The 18,670-nt window shown below is 35.7% G+C and overlaps 1 protein-coding gene across 3 annotated transcripts in view; it reads left to right on the plus strand.

Moving 5' to 3' along the window:
• The first annotated feature begins 302 nt into the window (after positions 1-302).
• LOC128864178 (protein Lilipod) overlaps positions 303-18,670 on the plus strand; it is a 33,093-nt gene continuing 14,725 nt past the window's right edge. For 2 of the 3 annotated variants that reach the window (XM_054103730.1, XM_054103713.1), the window contains exons 1-2: positions 303-1,213; positions 17,866-17,990. In XM_054103730.1, the coding sequence (XP_053959705.1) occupies positions 1,142-1,213; positions 17,866-17,990 (197 nt within the window). In that variant the 5' untranslated portion in view covers positions 303-1,141. The remainder of the gene's footprint in view (positions 1,214-17,865; positions 17,991-18,670) is intronic. The other variant, XM_054103721.1, reaches the window with a different exon arrangement.

Genomic DNA, 18,670 nt, shown 5'->3' on the forward strand with positions numbered 1-18,670 from the left:
GTTATATCTTATATTTCCTGAATTTATTTGGTAAATAAACGTAAAATATTATATATTAGCATGCTTAAGGAAAAAGTGAAGGTTGGCTACATACTTTATTTACTTTCGTCTGGCGACTTAGTTTTGCGGTCGTAAACATAAGCGGAAGCGACAAAATTTTATGTGTTGTAAGAAATGAGTAATAAATGTGACGGTGTCCATGTGTCGTAGGTATAAATTTGGTCCACATAAAAAGGGAAAATGCATAAGAGTACACACTGGCTACCAAAATTAAGGCATCACTGGTAAGTACATCTACGGCGAAAATTTTGTTGTTCTGCTAACTTGTCCGTTTGAAGTTTGTTTGCGACTTTTAAGCATTTTTTGTACGTGGAAATTTGTGAAAAAAATTGTTTGTTTGAGAAATTTGCTACATTTTTGCATGTGGATTAAAATCAATTTTAAAAATATGGGGCGTTAGTTAAATCGGACGGTATAAATATTTCCACTGTGTAATTGATAAATATTCGTATTGTTGTTGCAAGCGGGGAAAGTATGTGTGAACTAAAACTTAGATCAACGAAGTCCATGTTGCATGTACAACAAAAGACTCCACTACTGCAATAAGTGAAAATCGAAAAAATTTAAATGAAAATTTATAGTGAAAAGGAATTAAATAAAAAATAAAATTAATTTCATACTTTAATATGCATTTAATAGCGTTTTATACGTCAATATACGCATGCACATAAATGAAAAGCAAAAAGTACAACGCGTTTTGCTTTTATTGCTATTATCGTTTCTCTTATTGTACCAGGCGTTATTAGTGTTTAAGTGCCGAAAAATTCTTTGTGACGGTTCACAGTCCAATTCTTATAGGTCTGTCTGACCTGCCTGGTTCAAATATTAAATTAGAATTGATTAGAAATTGAAGATATCAGCGTTTTTTGTTAGTTGCTTGGCCACGTCGAATTACTTGTTTAAGCGTGCTGTGAAAATCTCACGCCGTACGTGTGCAATAGTAAAATTTAACACAGAGTAATAATTCGCGTAGTATCTTCGATAAGTGCGTACGTGCATCGCAACGTGCAGATTTAAAAATAAAGACTACGATACCAACCTGGCCGCTACAAACGGGAAATTTAAGAAGTTTCTTGGCGACATGGACGAAGAAGAGGAGGAAGTAACTGATATCAAATTACAGATTTTTCATAACAATCTACGCGAAAACATTGTAAGTATTCCAATATAGTACATATACATATATACTTTTAGTTACTTATACATACATTACTATGGTATAATAAAAAAGGTGCGATAAATAACGTAAAAAGTATTGTATTAATTGTTTATTAGCAATATTTACAATAGCCTCAAAATTAAACAAACGCCAAATAAACTTTCTATCTATGTATGTATATATGCACATACCTACGTATATGTAGATAACCAAACGCCGACACAAATTAAACTTTCAGGTCGCAGTCACCTAAAATTTTGATATGATACAAAGAACACAATCAGAAGCTTAGAAGTTAAATACTTGTTTCCTATTATATTTTATAAACAAAAACAAAATACCTAACTTGATTTCTAATGTACCTAAGGAATATAAAAGAGCTTTGCCGATATGCGTGCGCGGGGTAGTTTGTTAAAAAGTTGTTTTTTCGGATATGAAACACAAAAATTGAAAGTTAGAAAGTTTTACTTAATAACAGCCACCTCTCAACAGCATTATGCAACGCTTATATAATTCGACAAGCTACCCCAAAAATTTAGAAAATGGAAAATGTTAAAGCGATGCAAGCGGGTGCTCCTATAAAATTTAAGGTCTGCATACAAATGCAGATATATGTTATGTTTTAAAAATGTGTTGGAAAAATTGTACCTTGATCTGGCATTCGACTAAGTATGTATGTATGTGCCAAAGCCTACATGTGTTTATCCTGCTTAAGGGGTTGGGGGTAGTCAGAGGCCCGAAAAAATGAAGATTTTCTATCATTTTTTTCGCTAGTCAATTGCTTTATTTTACAAAAATAAAAACATAGCATTAACCCTTATGTCAATAACCGCGTACCCAGGTACCCTTTCCTATCTTTGAGATAGTACAATTGAAACACTGCTTGATAAAAAAAAATTTCCGCCCAGATCCTTGTTATTTGGTCAATTCCACATCAATCTATGCTTTCAATTTTTTTTATGAAAATAGCATTTGATTCTGGGGGTCAAACTAATTTACGCGCTTGTTCAATAACCAGGGTACCCGGGTACGCACTTGATTCCAGTGTATTGTTCGTGCTGTAATTGTAAAAAAATCCATATTGAAAGTGTAAAATTGGAAAAAGGGTATCTAGAATTACATACAAATAATTATTGTTGGTAAAAAAAATTTATGAAATATATACAATATATTCAAGACATTTACAAATAGATTTTGAATGCTCGTCACAAACAGGCTTATTACATTCTGAGCATGATTTTCGTGTTTTCCTCCTCTTTCTAAATTCACCTTTATAACATACGTAACACGACGACAGCGAAATGTCTTGTTATCTGAGCATTTCGTGATCGATCTTCAATAACAGGTCGGCACAATTCCCCGCTGAGTTGGCGTAAAAATAATCGCCTCTGATAAGTTTTTCTTGTATCATTTTATTATTTTCGTAGTAGCTGCGAGAGCCGCTATATCCAAGATGTTATAAAAATTGCTCAATAGTTGTTCCATTTTCTTCTCAATTAGGTTTTTTTTTAATCACACTGAAATCGTCTATACTTCTCAACTACTCAGCGAATACTAAATGAAATAGACGCCGAAGACGCGATCACATTACAACCCAGGGACATTATGACGTCAGTTCTTGACTTCGTAGGGCTCGGGTACTCACACATCTCCCTCCATTTGTAGGGGAGCTTGCGGCTACCTGAAAATCCGGTACGTTATAAGGATAGACCTGGGAAAATGCAAAGAAACAATATCTGAAAAATACTGTACTTGTTCAAACAGCTACAGATCTTTCAATTATACATATATTAACAATAAAAAAAAAAACCGCGAAAAAGTTGGTTATAGACAAGGGGGTTAATACATCATATTTCGACTTGACTTTAGAAAAATTTCAAAAAAAAAAATAATAACTGTAAAAGTTATCGTTGTTTGTGTGAAGCCCGTTTCTCCAGAAGTCCCTAGCTGTGATTATCACAAGTCCTTGGAGATTCATCTAAAATCAATCGGACAAGAGAAATTAGTTTTATTAATAGATAATCTTGTGCCTGATCGAAGATCTTTGTTTTTTTCAAAATTCACAATATGGCAGCCTCAGGAAATATTTTTCACATTTTCGAGAAAAAAGACCGACAATTAATTGTTAAAAAAATCTAAATTAAAAAAAATCCAGGCACGAGTTTTTTATGTTTTTCAAAAGCTGCGTAAATTGTATTGAAATCTTCCAAGCGGTTTTTAAGTTACAGTGATTACTAGTTCAAAAAACATAGTTTTGAGAAAAACGCATTTAAAGTTTTCCTATCGATTTATGTAGAGTTATACGAATTATTTAATAACTAGCACTGTGCTATCTATTCCTGGGCCAGCCGTCATAGCAGCTTCCAAAATATCGATTTGCTGTTGCCTACGTGGCATTTTACCTTCTCGAGTGTTATCGTTAACGCGCTTATCTGCCACTTTCATACGTGCAGCATCCAGCAACTTGCTCTCGAACGCTCCGGAGCGCCCGAGCGCCCTTTGTTAATTGTTGAATAACTCGGAAAGTATTTGTCGGATTCACTTTAAATTTTCACACAATATGTTTAAGATATTATACTTTAAGTAAATGCAAAAAAAATCAAATTTTTTGAAAATTCTGGCTACCCCTAACCCCTTAAGTAATAATCGCATATTATTATGTATTACTATGCTCGACATCTTGCAACGTGATATAAGGACTGCAAGGTGAGCATATTAGCTGTGTCATCTCGGGTGCTGTCACGAATTTCGCTTCATTTTCCATTTTTCAGCGATCTGAGAACTTAAGCCTTTAATAATTTTTCTTGGAAATTAACAATCATCAATTTCAAATACTGAGGGCACGCGCGCACTTTTAGGCTGCACAAAACAAATATCTATTTTCAGTTCTGTCGTTATTGGCTTCACTCATAAAAGTACAGTCCATAAAAGTGGAGTCAAAAATAAACAAGACTGAGCTAAAATAGGAACGAGAGGAGCTTTGTTCTGATAACTTCGAGTTTATTTATTTAAAATAATCCCCTCTGGCCACGATGCACTGTTTTGCGCGATCTAAAAGCTTCTCGAAAAAGTGTTTCAGGTCATTGACCGGAATGTCCCTCAGTATGTCGGTACAAGCCTTTTGGATGGCTTCTACGGACGCAAAACGTTTTCCTTTCATGCAATTTTCCGAATAGGTAGAAGTCACAGGGAGCCTTATACGGTAAGTGATTGATGGTTAAAATGCGATTTCTAGTCAAAAAATCAGTCACAAGAGTAGATCGATGAGATGGTGCATTATCATGCAGTAAGCGCCAGCTTCCTCTTTCGCGGTATTCAGAGCGAATTCGACGAATGCGATGCAACAAACGCTTCAAACGCAAAGATAGAAATTTGCATTGATGGTTTGGTCCGTTGGCACGAACTAATTGGGGACAATTCCCTTGGAATCGTAAAAACAAATGAGCAACGACTTTATTTTTGACTTCTCCAAACGCGATTGGGTGATGGCTCATCAGGGGTCTTCCATTCGGCACTTTGACGCTTAGTCTAAGGTCATGTTTCATCACCATTGTTGTAAAGGAAGTTCGGGTCTTTTCTCGTCTCTTTAATGAGGACTTTCGAATATTTTTTCATCAATTCAAATGTTTCGGTAAACGTTTTACCGATTTTAAAGCAAAATTTGAAATTAGCTCTTTGTTCGAAACTCATTTTTGTACCGATGACACAAACATACTGACACTTTAGACGCAATAACTTCGCTTCCACTAAACCAAATGTCACCAGGCCTTCACTGGAAGTGAGCTAGGGATGTAAGTTCCTACGCACTAACTCATTAAAAAGATGGTGCCTTCAAAAACCTTTTTATGACGCCAGTCTTGTTTATTTAGGACTTCGCCTATCACACCTCAATTTTTTGATCGTAAAATAAGAGCTAGTTTATATCAAAAGCTAAATTATTGAAAGCATTTGCGTATCTACAGGGTGATTTTTTAAGAGCTCTAGGAAAGTTTTTCAAAAAACACGCGTAAAATTCAGAAAAAAGCATGCAATTTTTATTTCAATCGATAGTAGAGTCCATATAATTTAATGTTTGATGATTATTTCATGCAAATGTTGACCGTGACTGCGCTTCAAATAGTCCATCCGCTTATCCAATTTTGGCATACTCTTTCCAATGTTTCGGCCGGTATCTCACATATAAATGCTTTAATGTTGCCTTCCACTGCGTTAATTGAAGCAGGCTTGTCTGAATAGACATGAGCTTTAACATAACCCCACAAAAAATAATCTAAAGGCGTTATATCGCACTATCTGGGTGGCCAATTGACAGGTCCCGAACGTGAAATAAAATGCTCACCGAACTCGCCTCTCAACAAGTCCATTGTTACGCGTGCTGTGTGGCATGTGGCACATTGCACGTCTTGCTGAAACACATGTCATGCAAGTCAAGCTCTTGCATTTTGGGCAAAAAAAAGTTGGATATCATTTCACGGTAGCGCTCACCATTCACAGTTACGTTACGATTCGCAGCATCTTTGAAGAAGTACGGTCCAATGATACCTCCAGTCCATAAAGCGCCCCAAACTGTGACTTTTCTGGATACATTGGTAGATCTTGCAATTCTTCTGGCTGATCTTCACTCCAAAATCCACAATTATGCTTATTACCTACCCATTGATCTCAAAAATGAGCTTCGTCGCTGAATACAATTTTTCGATAAACAAGTGGATCTTCGGCCAACTTTCCAAGAGCCCATTCACCAAAAATTCTGCGTTGCGGTAGGTCGTTCGGTTTCAATTCTTGCCCCAGCTGTATTTTGAAAGGCTTCCCACCTAAATCCTTTCGCAAAATTTTCCACGTTGTTGAGTAACAGAGGCCCAATTGCTGCGAACGGCGACGAATCGATAATTGATGGCAATCATTAACACTGGCCGATATACATAGCTGCAATATTTTCTTCAGTTTGCACTCTACGTAAGCGTGTTGGTTTGATGTCCAATAAAGGAAATTTGGTTCTAAATTTAGTCACAATAGCTCGAATAGCTGCTTCAGTGGGTCGATTAAACTGACCATAAAATGGAAGAAGCGCGCGATAAACTTTCTTAACAGAACACGCAATTTTATACAATAATAAAATTCAATGATTTGCAAGCGTTGTTCGTTTGTAAGACGATTCATGGTTAAATTATAGACCAAACTGAAGATGTTTGACAGTGAAACAAAACACGAAACGTTCGTCAGCTGTTTAAACCAACTGTTTAAAAAGATAATATCTAAAAAATCATATATGTACATATGTTTATTTATTTAATTTTTGTATATATTATATTTAAGTCAAACATACAACCATAGGTTATTTTTACTATGATTGGCCTTAAGAATAGTTTACATAATTCAGTACTAGATAAAAGAATTAGCAATAAAATTAAAATAATGCAATAGTTAGTAGTAAAGAAGTTGAAGTTGTAGGTGGCATTAAAAAAAAGAAAAAGATACAAGAAATAGGAGTAGTAGTACGGATTAATTGGAATTAATTGAAGGAATGATAAATTCTTTAAGTACATTCAGCAATATTCGGCTATTTAACAAAGCAGATTATGTCTGAAGCTCAAACTCTCTTTTATTCATTTAATTGTTAGGGGTAAGCTAAGTTGTTTAAGAGAACAAAATTTGCATGTATGTGGAAAAGTCAAATATTTGAAATTAGGCAACCGTTTCAAAAATATTTGAAACTAATTACCCGTGATGCACCAGGCTGACCTGCCCTAATGAACGGAACTTCCCACGGCACTATCTCCTAAGGTTTTTTTCTATGGACATAAAACTATTGGAGCATATTCTACACATATTTTACTTAGATAAAAAAATCGTTTTTTTTTTAAGTTCTAAACCCATTCAAATCCTGTAAATATCCATTAGCTTAAGAACCCATTTTAATAAAATTTCAATGAAAATATAAAATTTTTTGTGGAAGCTCAGAATTTGTTCATCTCAAATCAGTAGACAGATATGTATGTATTTACGTACGTATGTATGGTATTTGTTTGTTTTTTTAATATTATTTTGAATATCTAAAAATAGCTTTTGAACGAAATACCCAATCCGCTTATTTACTTAGGCGCAAGAACATGTGGCGTATAAAATTTAATACTGAATTTTTTTGAGCAAAAAATATATTAATTCAATCAACTGAACAGTTGGTTGGTAATTGCAACATAAATGTTAAAAAATTCCATGTTTGAAGTAATTTTTTTTTAATCTTTGTATTTTGAGAGTAACGTTTTTAAATCGTTGTGAGAACCTCGTGATTCCAGAAACAAACCGTACGACGATCACTAAATATAGAGCACACAACAAAAACTTCATTTAATGAATATTAGCTTTGTTTATTGTTTGAGTTGGTTCACCTGTCTTGCTCCACGATCTTTTTCGCTTGATATTGTTGTAAACAATCAATTTTTCATCGCCAGTGTTGTACTGTGACGATCCGCATCGATTATTGCTTTGATTAGGACGTCATCAACTTCAACTGGACGACCAGAGCGTTTTTCATTTTCATCTTTGAGTGAAAAATCACCAGAACGAAATTTGGCAAACCAATTTTGACACTGCCGTTCTTTTAAGGCTTCGTCATCATAAACAGCACATAACTTTTTATGAGCTTGCGATGCAGTTTTCCCCTTGCGGAAGTAAAAAAGCAAAATATCACGAAAATGTTCCTTTTGATTTTCCATTTTTCAACGAACGCCGAACGAAAACTATGCGACCGATCAAAACACTTTTTTTACTGATTGACAGCTAAATTGCCAACTATCAAATATCAAAATGTGTTTTACATTTGTACTACGACTGCAAACCTAAAAATTCAACTGAAGCCATCTATTAGTGAAATCCGCAATTACTTAGTTGCCAACCCAATATATTCAGTGGCAAATTTCATGCGCTCGCCCTTGTTTTTCGGACTAATAAGGCGTTCCTTTCTCGCTCTTCGCCCCGCGAAGTTATGTTTTCTCAACAAATTTGGAACTATTTCAACACAAACCACTTATTTAGTATTTCATCTTTAACATTTTATTAAGTTTTGCGGCTGACACCAAATTGCTTTTTTAACTTACTTCAAAATCATGCGTTCTTCGCGATGATTTCCCTTTCTTCACTTGGCCTAGGCGGCTTTTATGTGCAATCGAAGAGTCGCTTTTGTATCTTCTAATTATAAATTGCACGGAAGAGCGAGTTCTGTTCATTAATTTACCGATAACTCTAAAAATTTTTCCTCTTCATGCAATTTAACAATCAGCGGATGCCTTTTAGGGCCTCGGCACGCGGGTCGTATCGTCGGCGGCACTACATTATTTTTTACTGCACACAATGCAACTAGCTATCGTACAAGTACGAATTGTGAAATATGTCGAGCGATGTAAAGGAATTTATTTTATTGTATTATCTTCTTCATCGGAGGAGAAATAAAGGAAAAAGGAGTCACTGGGTGCATCCATACATTAGGAATAACTCAAACACCAGATTATTCATTGCCACAAGTAAGTTACAAGAGGATGATTACAAATTTCTGCCTTGTGCTTACACAAATGATTACAATGAATATAAATTTCAGACATTTTACCGACTATTCAAAAACAAAATAGCAAAAATTGAAAATCAAAAATCACACTACAAGTGTACAGGATATTTGATCACTCTGCTGTAAGATAAGCGGCATGCTGCATGATTGCTGGTCACAGCAAGTAGCTGACGACCCGTATGCGGTTCGCCATTTGAACGCATGGGTGCGACAATGAAGCGCATTTTGTGGCATACGCTACGATGACGATACGACCCGCGTGCGGAGGCCCTTAGTTTGCTATTTTCCTGGCGGAGCCATTGTCCAACGATTTATGTTTATCACTTTAAAACTTGTAGCAACCCAAAAATGCGCCGCTTTTTATAGAATTCGATGCGCATATTGATTTCGCTTGAAATATATCGGGACCCTGCCCGTTTTTACGTGAATTTTCCGCATTTGTTTATTTTTATTTTCCAGTATAAAAATATTGAATGTAAATAAAATTATTTTATATGTGATTAAACTGGGTAGATTTTAAATAAATCAAAAAGATGATTTTTTCGAAACAAAATTAAGGAATCCCGGTGGTCTAGAGCTCTAAAATTAGGGTATTTTCAGGAATTTTTTTCAGAATAAAAAAAAATGAAAAACGATATTTAAATTGTTATGGCTTTTCATTTAACTTCTTTTACATACAAAAATGAAAAAAATATATTTTTTTTCTTAATTTTAATAATTTAAAAAATGGCGTTAAAGTTGACCCTCACGAAAAATTGGACCTGGAAGGTGTTGTCCATTTTGGCTCTTCTATTTATCTGAAATACCCAAACAAAGAAAAATTATTAATCAGCATGGCTTTAGCTATGTCCCGCACTAGAATAAAAAAAAAAAAACAATTTGACAACATGGTGCGGTTTTGAATTTCGCACTCTAAAAATCGGGTTTATTTTTCAGTTTTTTAATAAAAAAACACGAAATAATTGAAATAATAATATGATTATAGTGGGCAACATATTAAAATTTCAGACGACTCGGTAGAATATTTTTATTGTTTTTTTGACAACACAGAAGCGCGCGGACCGCTTTCTACAACGTTTTTTTTTTTATTTTTTAATTTTCTGTAAATCTACTCGACCTTCGAGTCGAGTGACGGAGTAGATCTTGTGGTGCCAAGGAGGTCTGGGCTGTAGAAGGTATAAAATTGGGAATTTCCGCATGAAAATTCCACAGTATATTCTTAAGAGTCTATACTTTCGAAATATCGAAAAAAGAAATTTTTTGAAATTTCCAGACCACCGGGTGAAAGTTGAACGCTGAGTATGTACGATTAAGCGTTTGAGGCACTGTCACATACTTTCTTTATACTGCACACAATTTTTCAATTAAACAATAAATGTATAGCCATGTTATTTGAAAATATCGAACAAATGTAGTATTACCTCACTAGCGGCTATGGTCCAAAAATAGATTTCCATAAAACGGCTGATAAGGCCCATGCACATACATTTGTCGCTTTGTTTCTTATTTTCGAAAAATGTATTATTGAAATTAGCTGATAAATTTAACTGTGCACGTAAATAATTGAAAAGTATTCGTTTTCCGCTCATCTTCATATTCATGTTAATTTTCTTCTGTCCCATTAACAATTCTTCGTGCATAGTGGCTGTTAGTGTGAATACAGTCAGATACTATAGTATATGTAATAGAAAAATCTCTGTGGTCCCCCTTTCGTCAGTATTAGAGCGCTTAAATACAGATTTTGGTGAAAGAAAGTATAGCAGATAGAACATGGGTTGAAAAGTCCCGGGCCTAACATATAGATGGCATTAGTTTTATTGCACTCACCTCGTTTTCAGTTAGTACTAACCTTAAAAAGACAGTTGTTAAACTTTTATGATATTCTATTCATTAGTTCGTGAGTTATTGTGGTAAGAGTGACGCTACTTTTGTTATTTTCAAAAGAATGGATCAAAAATAATTTCGTGTTTTAGTCTTACACTACTTCTTGTTGGGAAGAAATATCGTTCAAGCGAAGCAATGGCTTGAAAAGTGTTATGAGGGCTCCGCTCCGTCTGAAGCAACAATAAAACGATGATTTACGGACTTTAAAAGTGGTCGTAGAGCACCGAAGTTGTGCAACGCAGTGGACTTCCAAATGAAGAGGTAACACCAGAAAACATTAAAAACGTCCACAACATCGTTTTAAATGATCGAAAGGTGAAGTTGCATGAGTTAGCTGACATCGTAATGATATCAAAAGAACGTGTTGGCTTTATATTGAAAGAGCATTTGATTATGAGAAACCTCTGTTCAAAGTGGGTGCCGCGTTTGCGCACTGTTTCGTTTCATCAAGACAACGCATCGTGCCACAAATCAATCAAAAAAATGGCAAAACTACATAAACTTCGAACTTCGAATTGCTCCTACATCCACCGTATTATTCGCCAGGTTATTAGGTTACCAGCGGCTACTGGCCTAAAAAAATGGTCGCCGGTAAGAAATTTCGCTCGAATGAAGAGATTATCGCTGAAACTGAAGCCTATTTTGAGCCAAAGGATAAATCGTTCTACAAAAGTGGTATTGAAATGTAAGAGCGGTGCTGGAATGATTGTGTTGTTCTTGATAGAAATTACGTGGATGAATAAAGCTAATTTTGACCAAAAAAAAAATGTGTGCTTCTTTGTTAGGCGCGGGACTTTTCAGCCCATGTGTTACTTCTATACATTTTTTATCAATACAATTTTTTTTTTGAAATTGCGGCTCATACATATTTATAAGAGATTGTATGGTTTTTGATATTATTTGAGCTGAAATTTAGTCGGAACTATTTTTCATAAAATATTGACAGGTAAATCCTTTACTTCACAATCTACTTTTCCTAAGCAAATAACAACAAATTCAGTGTTGATCGAAGTTGCCGGATTTCTTCACCTCTGCATCTTCCCGTTACTCTCCTAATATGCTATAGTTAATATTGTTTCAGGAACTTAGCAAAATATTTTAGAAACTGCTTTAATGTTTAGAAACAAAAAATTATTTTACAAAATGTGCGATTGAACTATATTCATACAAATATTACCATCATAAAAATGCATTTCAGTGGAGGATGCATTTTTTGTCTTTTATTAAAAACTAAAATTATGCGATATGCAATATTTTAATTTGCCTTGAGATACTTATAAAAATGTTTTTAAAACTAAACGCGAAACAAGAGTAGCCTCTTTCTTTGCTAAAGATGAGAAACAGTGATAGATAAGAAGTGCGGAGTGCGTCATTAGAAATTAGTGAATGCATTTCGAATGTAACTTCTCTATTAGGAAAGCAAGCAACATTTTTTTATCATGTTAGCTTTGAAACACATGTAAAATTATGTTGTGTGACCGTTATCAGTACCGGGTAATTTTCGCAGTAGGTATGAGCGGCGAACAAAGAACACGTGAAGAAACTAAAAATCTTTACAAAAAAGAAGAAAGAACGAGACGAAAAAGGTTTTGGTGACAAGGCGGAAAAAGTGCTGAGCATGGGGAGAGAAATCTAATTACCTCCGGCAGAAATGTAGCTTGGATGTACATACGAGGTGTGTTCAAAAAGTATCGAATTTCGATTTTTTTGTGGCGATATGTTGGTACTTATGTTTCTCACTCATGCCGACGAGTTCGGCTATTTTGGATGTTCAGTTAATTGTTGACAGCTGCTTTGCTTGTACATGTTTGCGCTCGTCTTCGATTTTTACCTATTCAAAAAGATGGATCAAAGAACCTGTATAAAATTTTGCGTGAAAGACGAAATTAAGTGCGCTGATGCATTCCGAATGTTGACTGTGTCATACGGAGAAGCTACTTTGGACCAAAGCAACGTTTATCGGTGGTAAAAAATGTTCTCCGAAGGCCGAGAAGATGTTAACGGCGAAAAGTGTGCCGAACGGCCGAGTACTTCAACAACAGACGAAAAAATTGATGAAGTGCAGAAAATGGTATTGGCCAATCATGGAATCACGGTTAGAGAAGTTGCAGAGGACCTAGACACATCGATTGGCTCGTTTCATTCGATTTTTTTCAATGATTTGGGCATGAGACGGGTCGGCGCAAAATTTGTACCAAAACTGTTCAATTTCGACCAAACGTAGCATCGCATGAACATTGCTTTTGACATGTTGGACTCTGTCCGCGACGACCCAAATTTGCTCCAGAGGGTCATAATTGGTGACGAATCGTGGATTTATGGTTATGACGTGGAGACCAAAGCTCAGTCATATCAATGGAAGCTGCCGCACGAACCAAGACCAGACCGAAAAAAGCGCGCCAAGTTCGGTCGAATGTAAAAGTTTTGCTTACCGTTTTCTTCGATTGCAGGGGCGTTGTGCATCATGAGTTCTTGCCACAGGGTAACACGGTCAATAAGGAATATTACCTGCAAGTTACGCGCAATTTGCACGAAGCAATCCGCCAGAAACGCCCGGATTTGCAATCAAAAATTGCATCACGATAACCCCCCTGCTCACACATCGTTGGTTGTGCGCTACTTTTTGGCCAAAAACAACACACTAATGATGCCACAGAAATTCCAGAAAAAGTCTAAACTTTTGCACTTCAAAACTAGTTTTTGTAATCAAACTAAAATTGTCATGGTTTGCATTAAATATACGCGGAAGTTTGCCATTGCCAGTCAAATGATGACCGCTTTTAGAAAAAAACTTTTTTTTCATCATTTTCATGCCTGGCGTTTCGTACCCGGATGTTGTAGGGTAATTTTCGGCCATTCGGAACCAACATTGAGTATTTTTGAACAAAATGAATGACAGCAGTTTTAGTTAAACTTATTTTTCACAAATTTTGCCTATACCTAATTTTTGAGATCTCAAAACCAAAATTGTGGCCTTATCAACTTCAATATAAGTATACATATACGATTTTGGTCAAAAAGCCAATACTTTTCATAATCAGCAAGCAATGGATGTCGCTTTTTCTATGTTATTTTGGTGTTTATGAAAAATTATCATGGGGCTGGAAATTCCACCCGAAATTTACTCCTAAAACTTCAAATCAAGAAAAATCAAAATTGGCGATTTTGGTAGCCAATCCATTGTACTGGAGTTGTGCACAGTTAGTGAACTCAGAGCAAAGGGCTATTCCTTTATCATTTCCAATATCATGCCGATAAAATAAAACGTACGAAAACAATATCTAAATTGTTTAATTAAGTTATGGAATTCGTATTGCTACTTTTTAGACGTTGGTTATTTTATTTAGTTTTAGGTATATTGAATCGATAAATTGAAGTCCGAAATTTCGATATAACAATATTATAAAATAAAAAAAAAAAATATGTATAATAAATATATAACAAAATCCTACAAAAGGAGGTTACTAACATATAGTACGATTATTTTGCTATTTCAAATATAGCCAAAAATTAATGTTCTGGATCTCGTATATGTAATTAATTCATTTATTCCATTAATTTAAATTGAATCTATGTAGGCTAACTGGCCTTAAATACGTATCCCATGTATGTGATTGTAGTGATATTGATATGAATTTCATTGAAAATTGGCTCACATATTTTTTAAACACATCACAGCCATATCGCTGTATCTTATAAAGTGTGTTCTAAAGTCCACGTATCACTTTTTTATTGGTTATAATTTAAACGATGTGCCAGAATCTAGATTACCAAACTTATCAGACATTTCGTTCAATTTTTATTGGTAAAGCTTTTAACAAGTGTTGTTGTTCTGGTCATATATCAATAATTTGCTGAAGAGTGTCATAATCCAAAACACCAATATGTCGGTAAAAGCGGCTTTAAAGTTTTCAATTTGCTATACCTCCCTGTGTAAAAGTACGAGGGTCGTTTATAAAGTTCGTGCAAAGTCAGACGGATGGCATTATTGGCGAGTATCAAAATTATGTTTAGTTAGTAACATCTCTTGGAAAACATACACGAAGTTTCAGTTTCTTTTTGCTTGGCATTCATTTGAATCGAGGAATTCGAGTGATTTTCCTTTTTCACCACGACAACGCGCCAGCTCTCGCCTCAGCAGTTGTGGTTGCAAAATTAACTTTCATATTCATATTTATATTCCCACTATTGGTTTCCTCGGATTCCTCGGACTACTATTCGTTTCCTAATTTAATCAAATGACTGTCGGGAAAAATATTTTATTTAAATGAGTAGGTGATTGCAGAAACGAATGGTTATTTTTAAAACTTGTAGAAATTGTACAGGGTCCGGCACTCGAAGTGTAGCCGACTTCAGACCGCTCGCGCTGCTGATGCATGGACATCACCTGTCTGTTAATTGGCTAAATGACAGTCCGGAGTATTGTTTACAAGCGCGCGGAAGCATTTTGCCGAGAGTAAACGCGAAAAAAAAATCAGTAATGCCTTTCAAATGTAATAGTTTGATTGTTGTTGTTGTAGCAGCATAAACATTACCCATACATATACTGGGAATGCTGCTGAAGTAAAAGTCCTTGGCCGGATATAAATCCGGGTCGTTCCGGTTACGAAGAACCGACTGTCGTAGAAACGTGTATTATATTTGACTGCAAAATCCCAACCAGCGATTGTTCGTGAGCTCGAGCACCTTAAAGTAAATAAAGTTTTTGTTTATCGCACCATTACTCGTTACAATGATACTGGTAGCATCGCGAAACGTCATGGAGGTGGTCATCAAAAGACTGCAACGCCACGTGAAATGGTTTAAAAAGTGAAGAAGCGACTTGAGCGAAATCTCCGACGAAGTGCCAATCAAATGGCGAAAGAACTGAAAATAGCTGACCGTAGCATCCGCCGCATACTGAAAAATGATCTCAAAGTCAAGCCTTACAAGAACCAAAAGGCGCATAATCTCACACCAAAGCAGCAACAAGTCAGACTTGAAAGATCGAAGGAGTTGCTTTGCTTTGCCTGGCCGAAAGCGGTCAATTTCCGAACATTCTGAGTTCTGAGGAGAATATTTTTCAAATTGAGCATTTCGTAAACTTATAAAATGATAGGGTTTATTTGACCGACCGTTCATACGAGAATTTAAGTCATCGATTGACCACCAGGTAGCAGCACCCGCCAATGCCGGTAATGGCTAGGGCTGCTGTAACCGCAGATGGGCGCACTCCAATCGTTTTCATCGAGCCTGGCGCCAAGATAAATGCAAAATATTATCGGGGAAAATATTCTGGAGGTTGCTTTGAAGCCGTGGGCAGACAAATATTTCGGTGGCAGATCATGGATGTTTCAAGAGGTATCGGCACCGTCTCACAAAGCTGGAGTGAACCAAGAATGGCTAAAAAACAACGTTCCGAACTTTATAATGTCCACACAATGGCTCTCAAATTCACCAGACGCGAATCCGATGGATTATTCTCTTTGCGCCATTGTGGAGAGCAAAGTTCGACCTAAAAGATTCACCAGTCTCGAGGCGCTGAAAAAAGCCATTGTCCGCGAGTGGGCCAAATACCTGCAAGTCATATTCGGTCAGCTTGTGAGACATTTCTGGACCGTCTCAAGGCCATAGTCAAGGCAAAAGGTGGTCATATCAAGCCGAAGTACATAAATTGATTCTTAATTTTGTATTATTTTCACACATTTTTTACTTTGAATTGAATAAAAGTAGTTTTCCAGCGGCCTTTTTAATTGGTTACACTTCGAGTGCCGAACCCTGTATTATTCGGAAGGGATCAACAAACTACAAGAGCGTTGGACGAAGTGCATAAGCCTAAACGGAGACTATGTCAAAAAGTGGAAAATGTTTACGTCAAAGTGGCCGAACGGGTTGGTGCGTGACTACCATTCGGGAGTGCGTAGGTTCCAATCTCCCAACATGAAACAGCAAAATGATAGAACAAGTTCTTTTCTAATAGCGGTCGGCCCCCGACAGGCAATGGCAAGCCTTCGAGTGTATTTCTGCCATGAAAAAGCTGCTCATAAAAACCATTCGCCGTTCCTATGACCAGAAAGTACCGGGAATGTTTAAATAAAACAAAATAGAGTTAAATTTCAGGCAAATTGATTTTATCTCTTTCAAAATATGACCCGTCTAAAGCAACACACGTGTGCCAACGTTTAACTCAGTCCTCCATGCTGAGTAGGCCGACGAAGGGATGGCTTTCAGCTCCTTCGTCGCATTCTCTTTGATCTCCTCTATTGACTGAAATCTCCTTCCACGAAGTGGTAACTTCAATTTGGGAAACAAAAAGAAGTCGCATGGGCCCATATCAGGTGAATATGGTGATGCACGATGGTATTTACTTGGTGTTAGGTCAAATAATCCATCACCATTTTGGGCTCGGTGCGATGGCGCGTTATCATCTAGCAAAATCCAAGAATTGATTGCTCACATGTCCGGCCGGCCACGCAGACACTAATGATCCGATAGCGCTAAAAAGTGACAGATGTGTGTCTTACAGCTCTACCAACATAAGAAACACATATGGACCGGTTCCCACGTGCGCGATTCGTATAAATTAAACACTTAATTTAAACATTTAAATACCATATATATATTATAAAAAATCAACCGGACTTTTTACCAACTTCAGACTTTCACCTCATTATACTAAAATGAGAAAGCTATGGAACTGTATACCAACCAACGCTTCTAGAAATTCTAGTTAAAAACCATGGATTTAGGATGAAAAGTTTGTGGATTTTTTCTAATTTTTGTATAAAGTATTTAACTCGCATGCATATGATTTTTGTTAGACAATGAGCTATACATTTTCACTTTTATAAAAAAATTAATGAGCTTAAAAAAATAGTCAAAACTGGCCAACATGTTGATGTGCTACCGTTTTGGCGCGAGCTGTATTTGTTATTATTTTCAATACATGTACATAGGTACAAACATGTGTTTATACGATCTAAATTTGTCTTCGATTGTATGAATTTAGAAAATTTGTATTCATTTTACTTAGAGTGATATCTTTACTTTCTATAATTTCTTTGTGCTCGATATGAGTATGTAGGTATAGACATATGTATATATGTGTGTGTGTACTATTTTACGTATACATACCTATATGAATTTTGAAAAAAACAATATCTGAAGTTTTTCATTCCTCCAATACATACATTTATAGTCTTTCCTTTATTCTTATTCGCAGATATTTCTTTTGCTATTAATGCTGCTGTATCTTGCCTCCTATGCGCTGGTGTCACGTTTTCGTCGGAAAGATCGTGACGACCTCTTCTCCACAGATGAAGATGAAGTGCTCGTTTATCGTATTAGGTATGTATGTATGTAAATTTTGCAAATGGTATTAATTATTATTTAACACTTACGAATTAAATTTTTTTTTAATCAACCTCAAAAATTTTGTTAAAAGTACTTTTTCAACAAGTTCCTGCAGTATTTGAAGAAATTCAGATGTCTAAATAAGTTTTTTATCGAAACTATACTCGGGAAAATGGTGCATTCAGCAAAGAAATTCATAAATTTTTAGTAATTGCAACATTTAACTGTATGGAATTCGAGATATTTCAAAAGAAACTCAATAAATATATGATCTTGAATTGAAGTAAACACAAAAGAAAGCGATAGAAAGTTCTTTCTGCACTCAAGTGACGTTAATCCATTTAATAACAAACGAGAGTTTAAGAGGTATATGGGACATACAAATTCAAAGATATTAGGGCATATTTAAGGTGTCCCGGTGGTCTAGAGCTCGAAAATTTAAGGTATTTTCAGGTAATTTTCTTAATAATGGAAATATCAAAAGGATTCTATTTAGTAATGGCGATAGCCATTGATGTTGTGAACAACATATTAAAATTTAAGACGATGAAAATGTTTTTTTTTTGACAACACCAGGCCGAAAAAAGTCGTTTTGAGATAAATAAGTTTAAAGTTTGAGGTACAGGAGCGCGCGGACCGCTCTCTACCTAGTTAATGGCCTGTAGAAGCTGTAG

The sequence above is a fragment of the Anastrepha ludens genome, chromosome 2 (assembly GCF_028408465.1).
Source record: "Anastrepha ludens isolate Willacy chromosome 2, idAnaLude1.1, whole genome shotgun sequence".
Classification (NCBI taxonomy): Eukaryota; Metazoa; Arthropoda; class Insecta; order Diptera; family Tephritidae; genus Anastrepha; species Anastrepha ludens.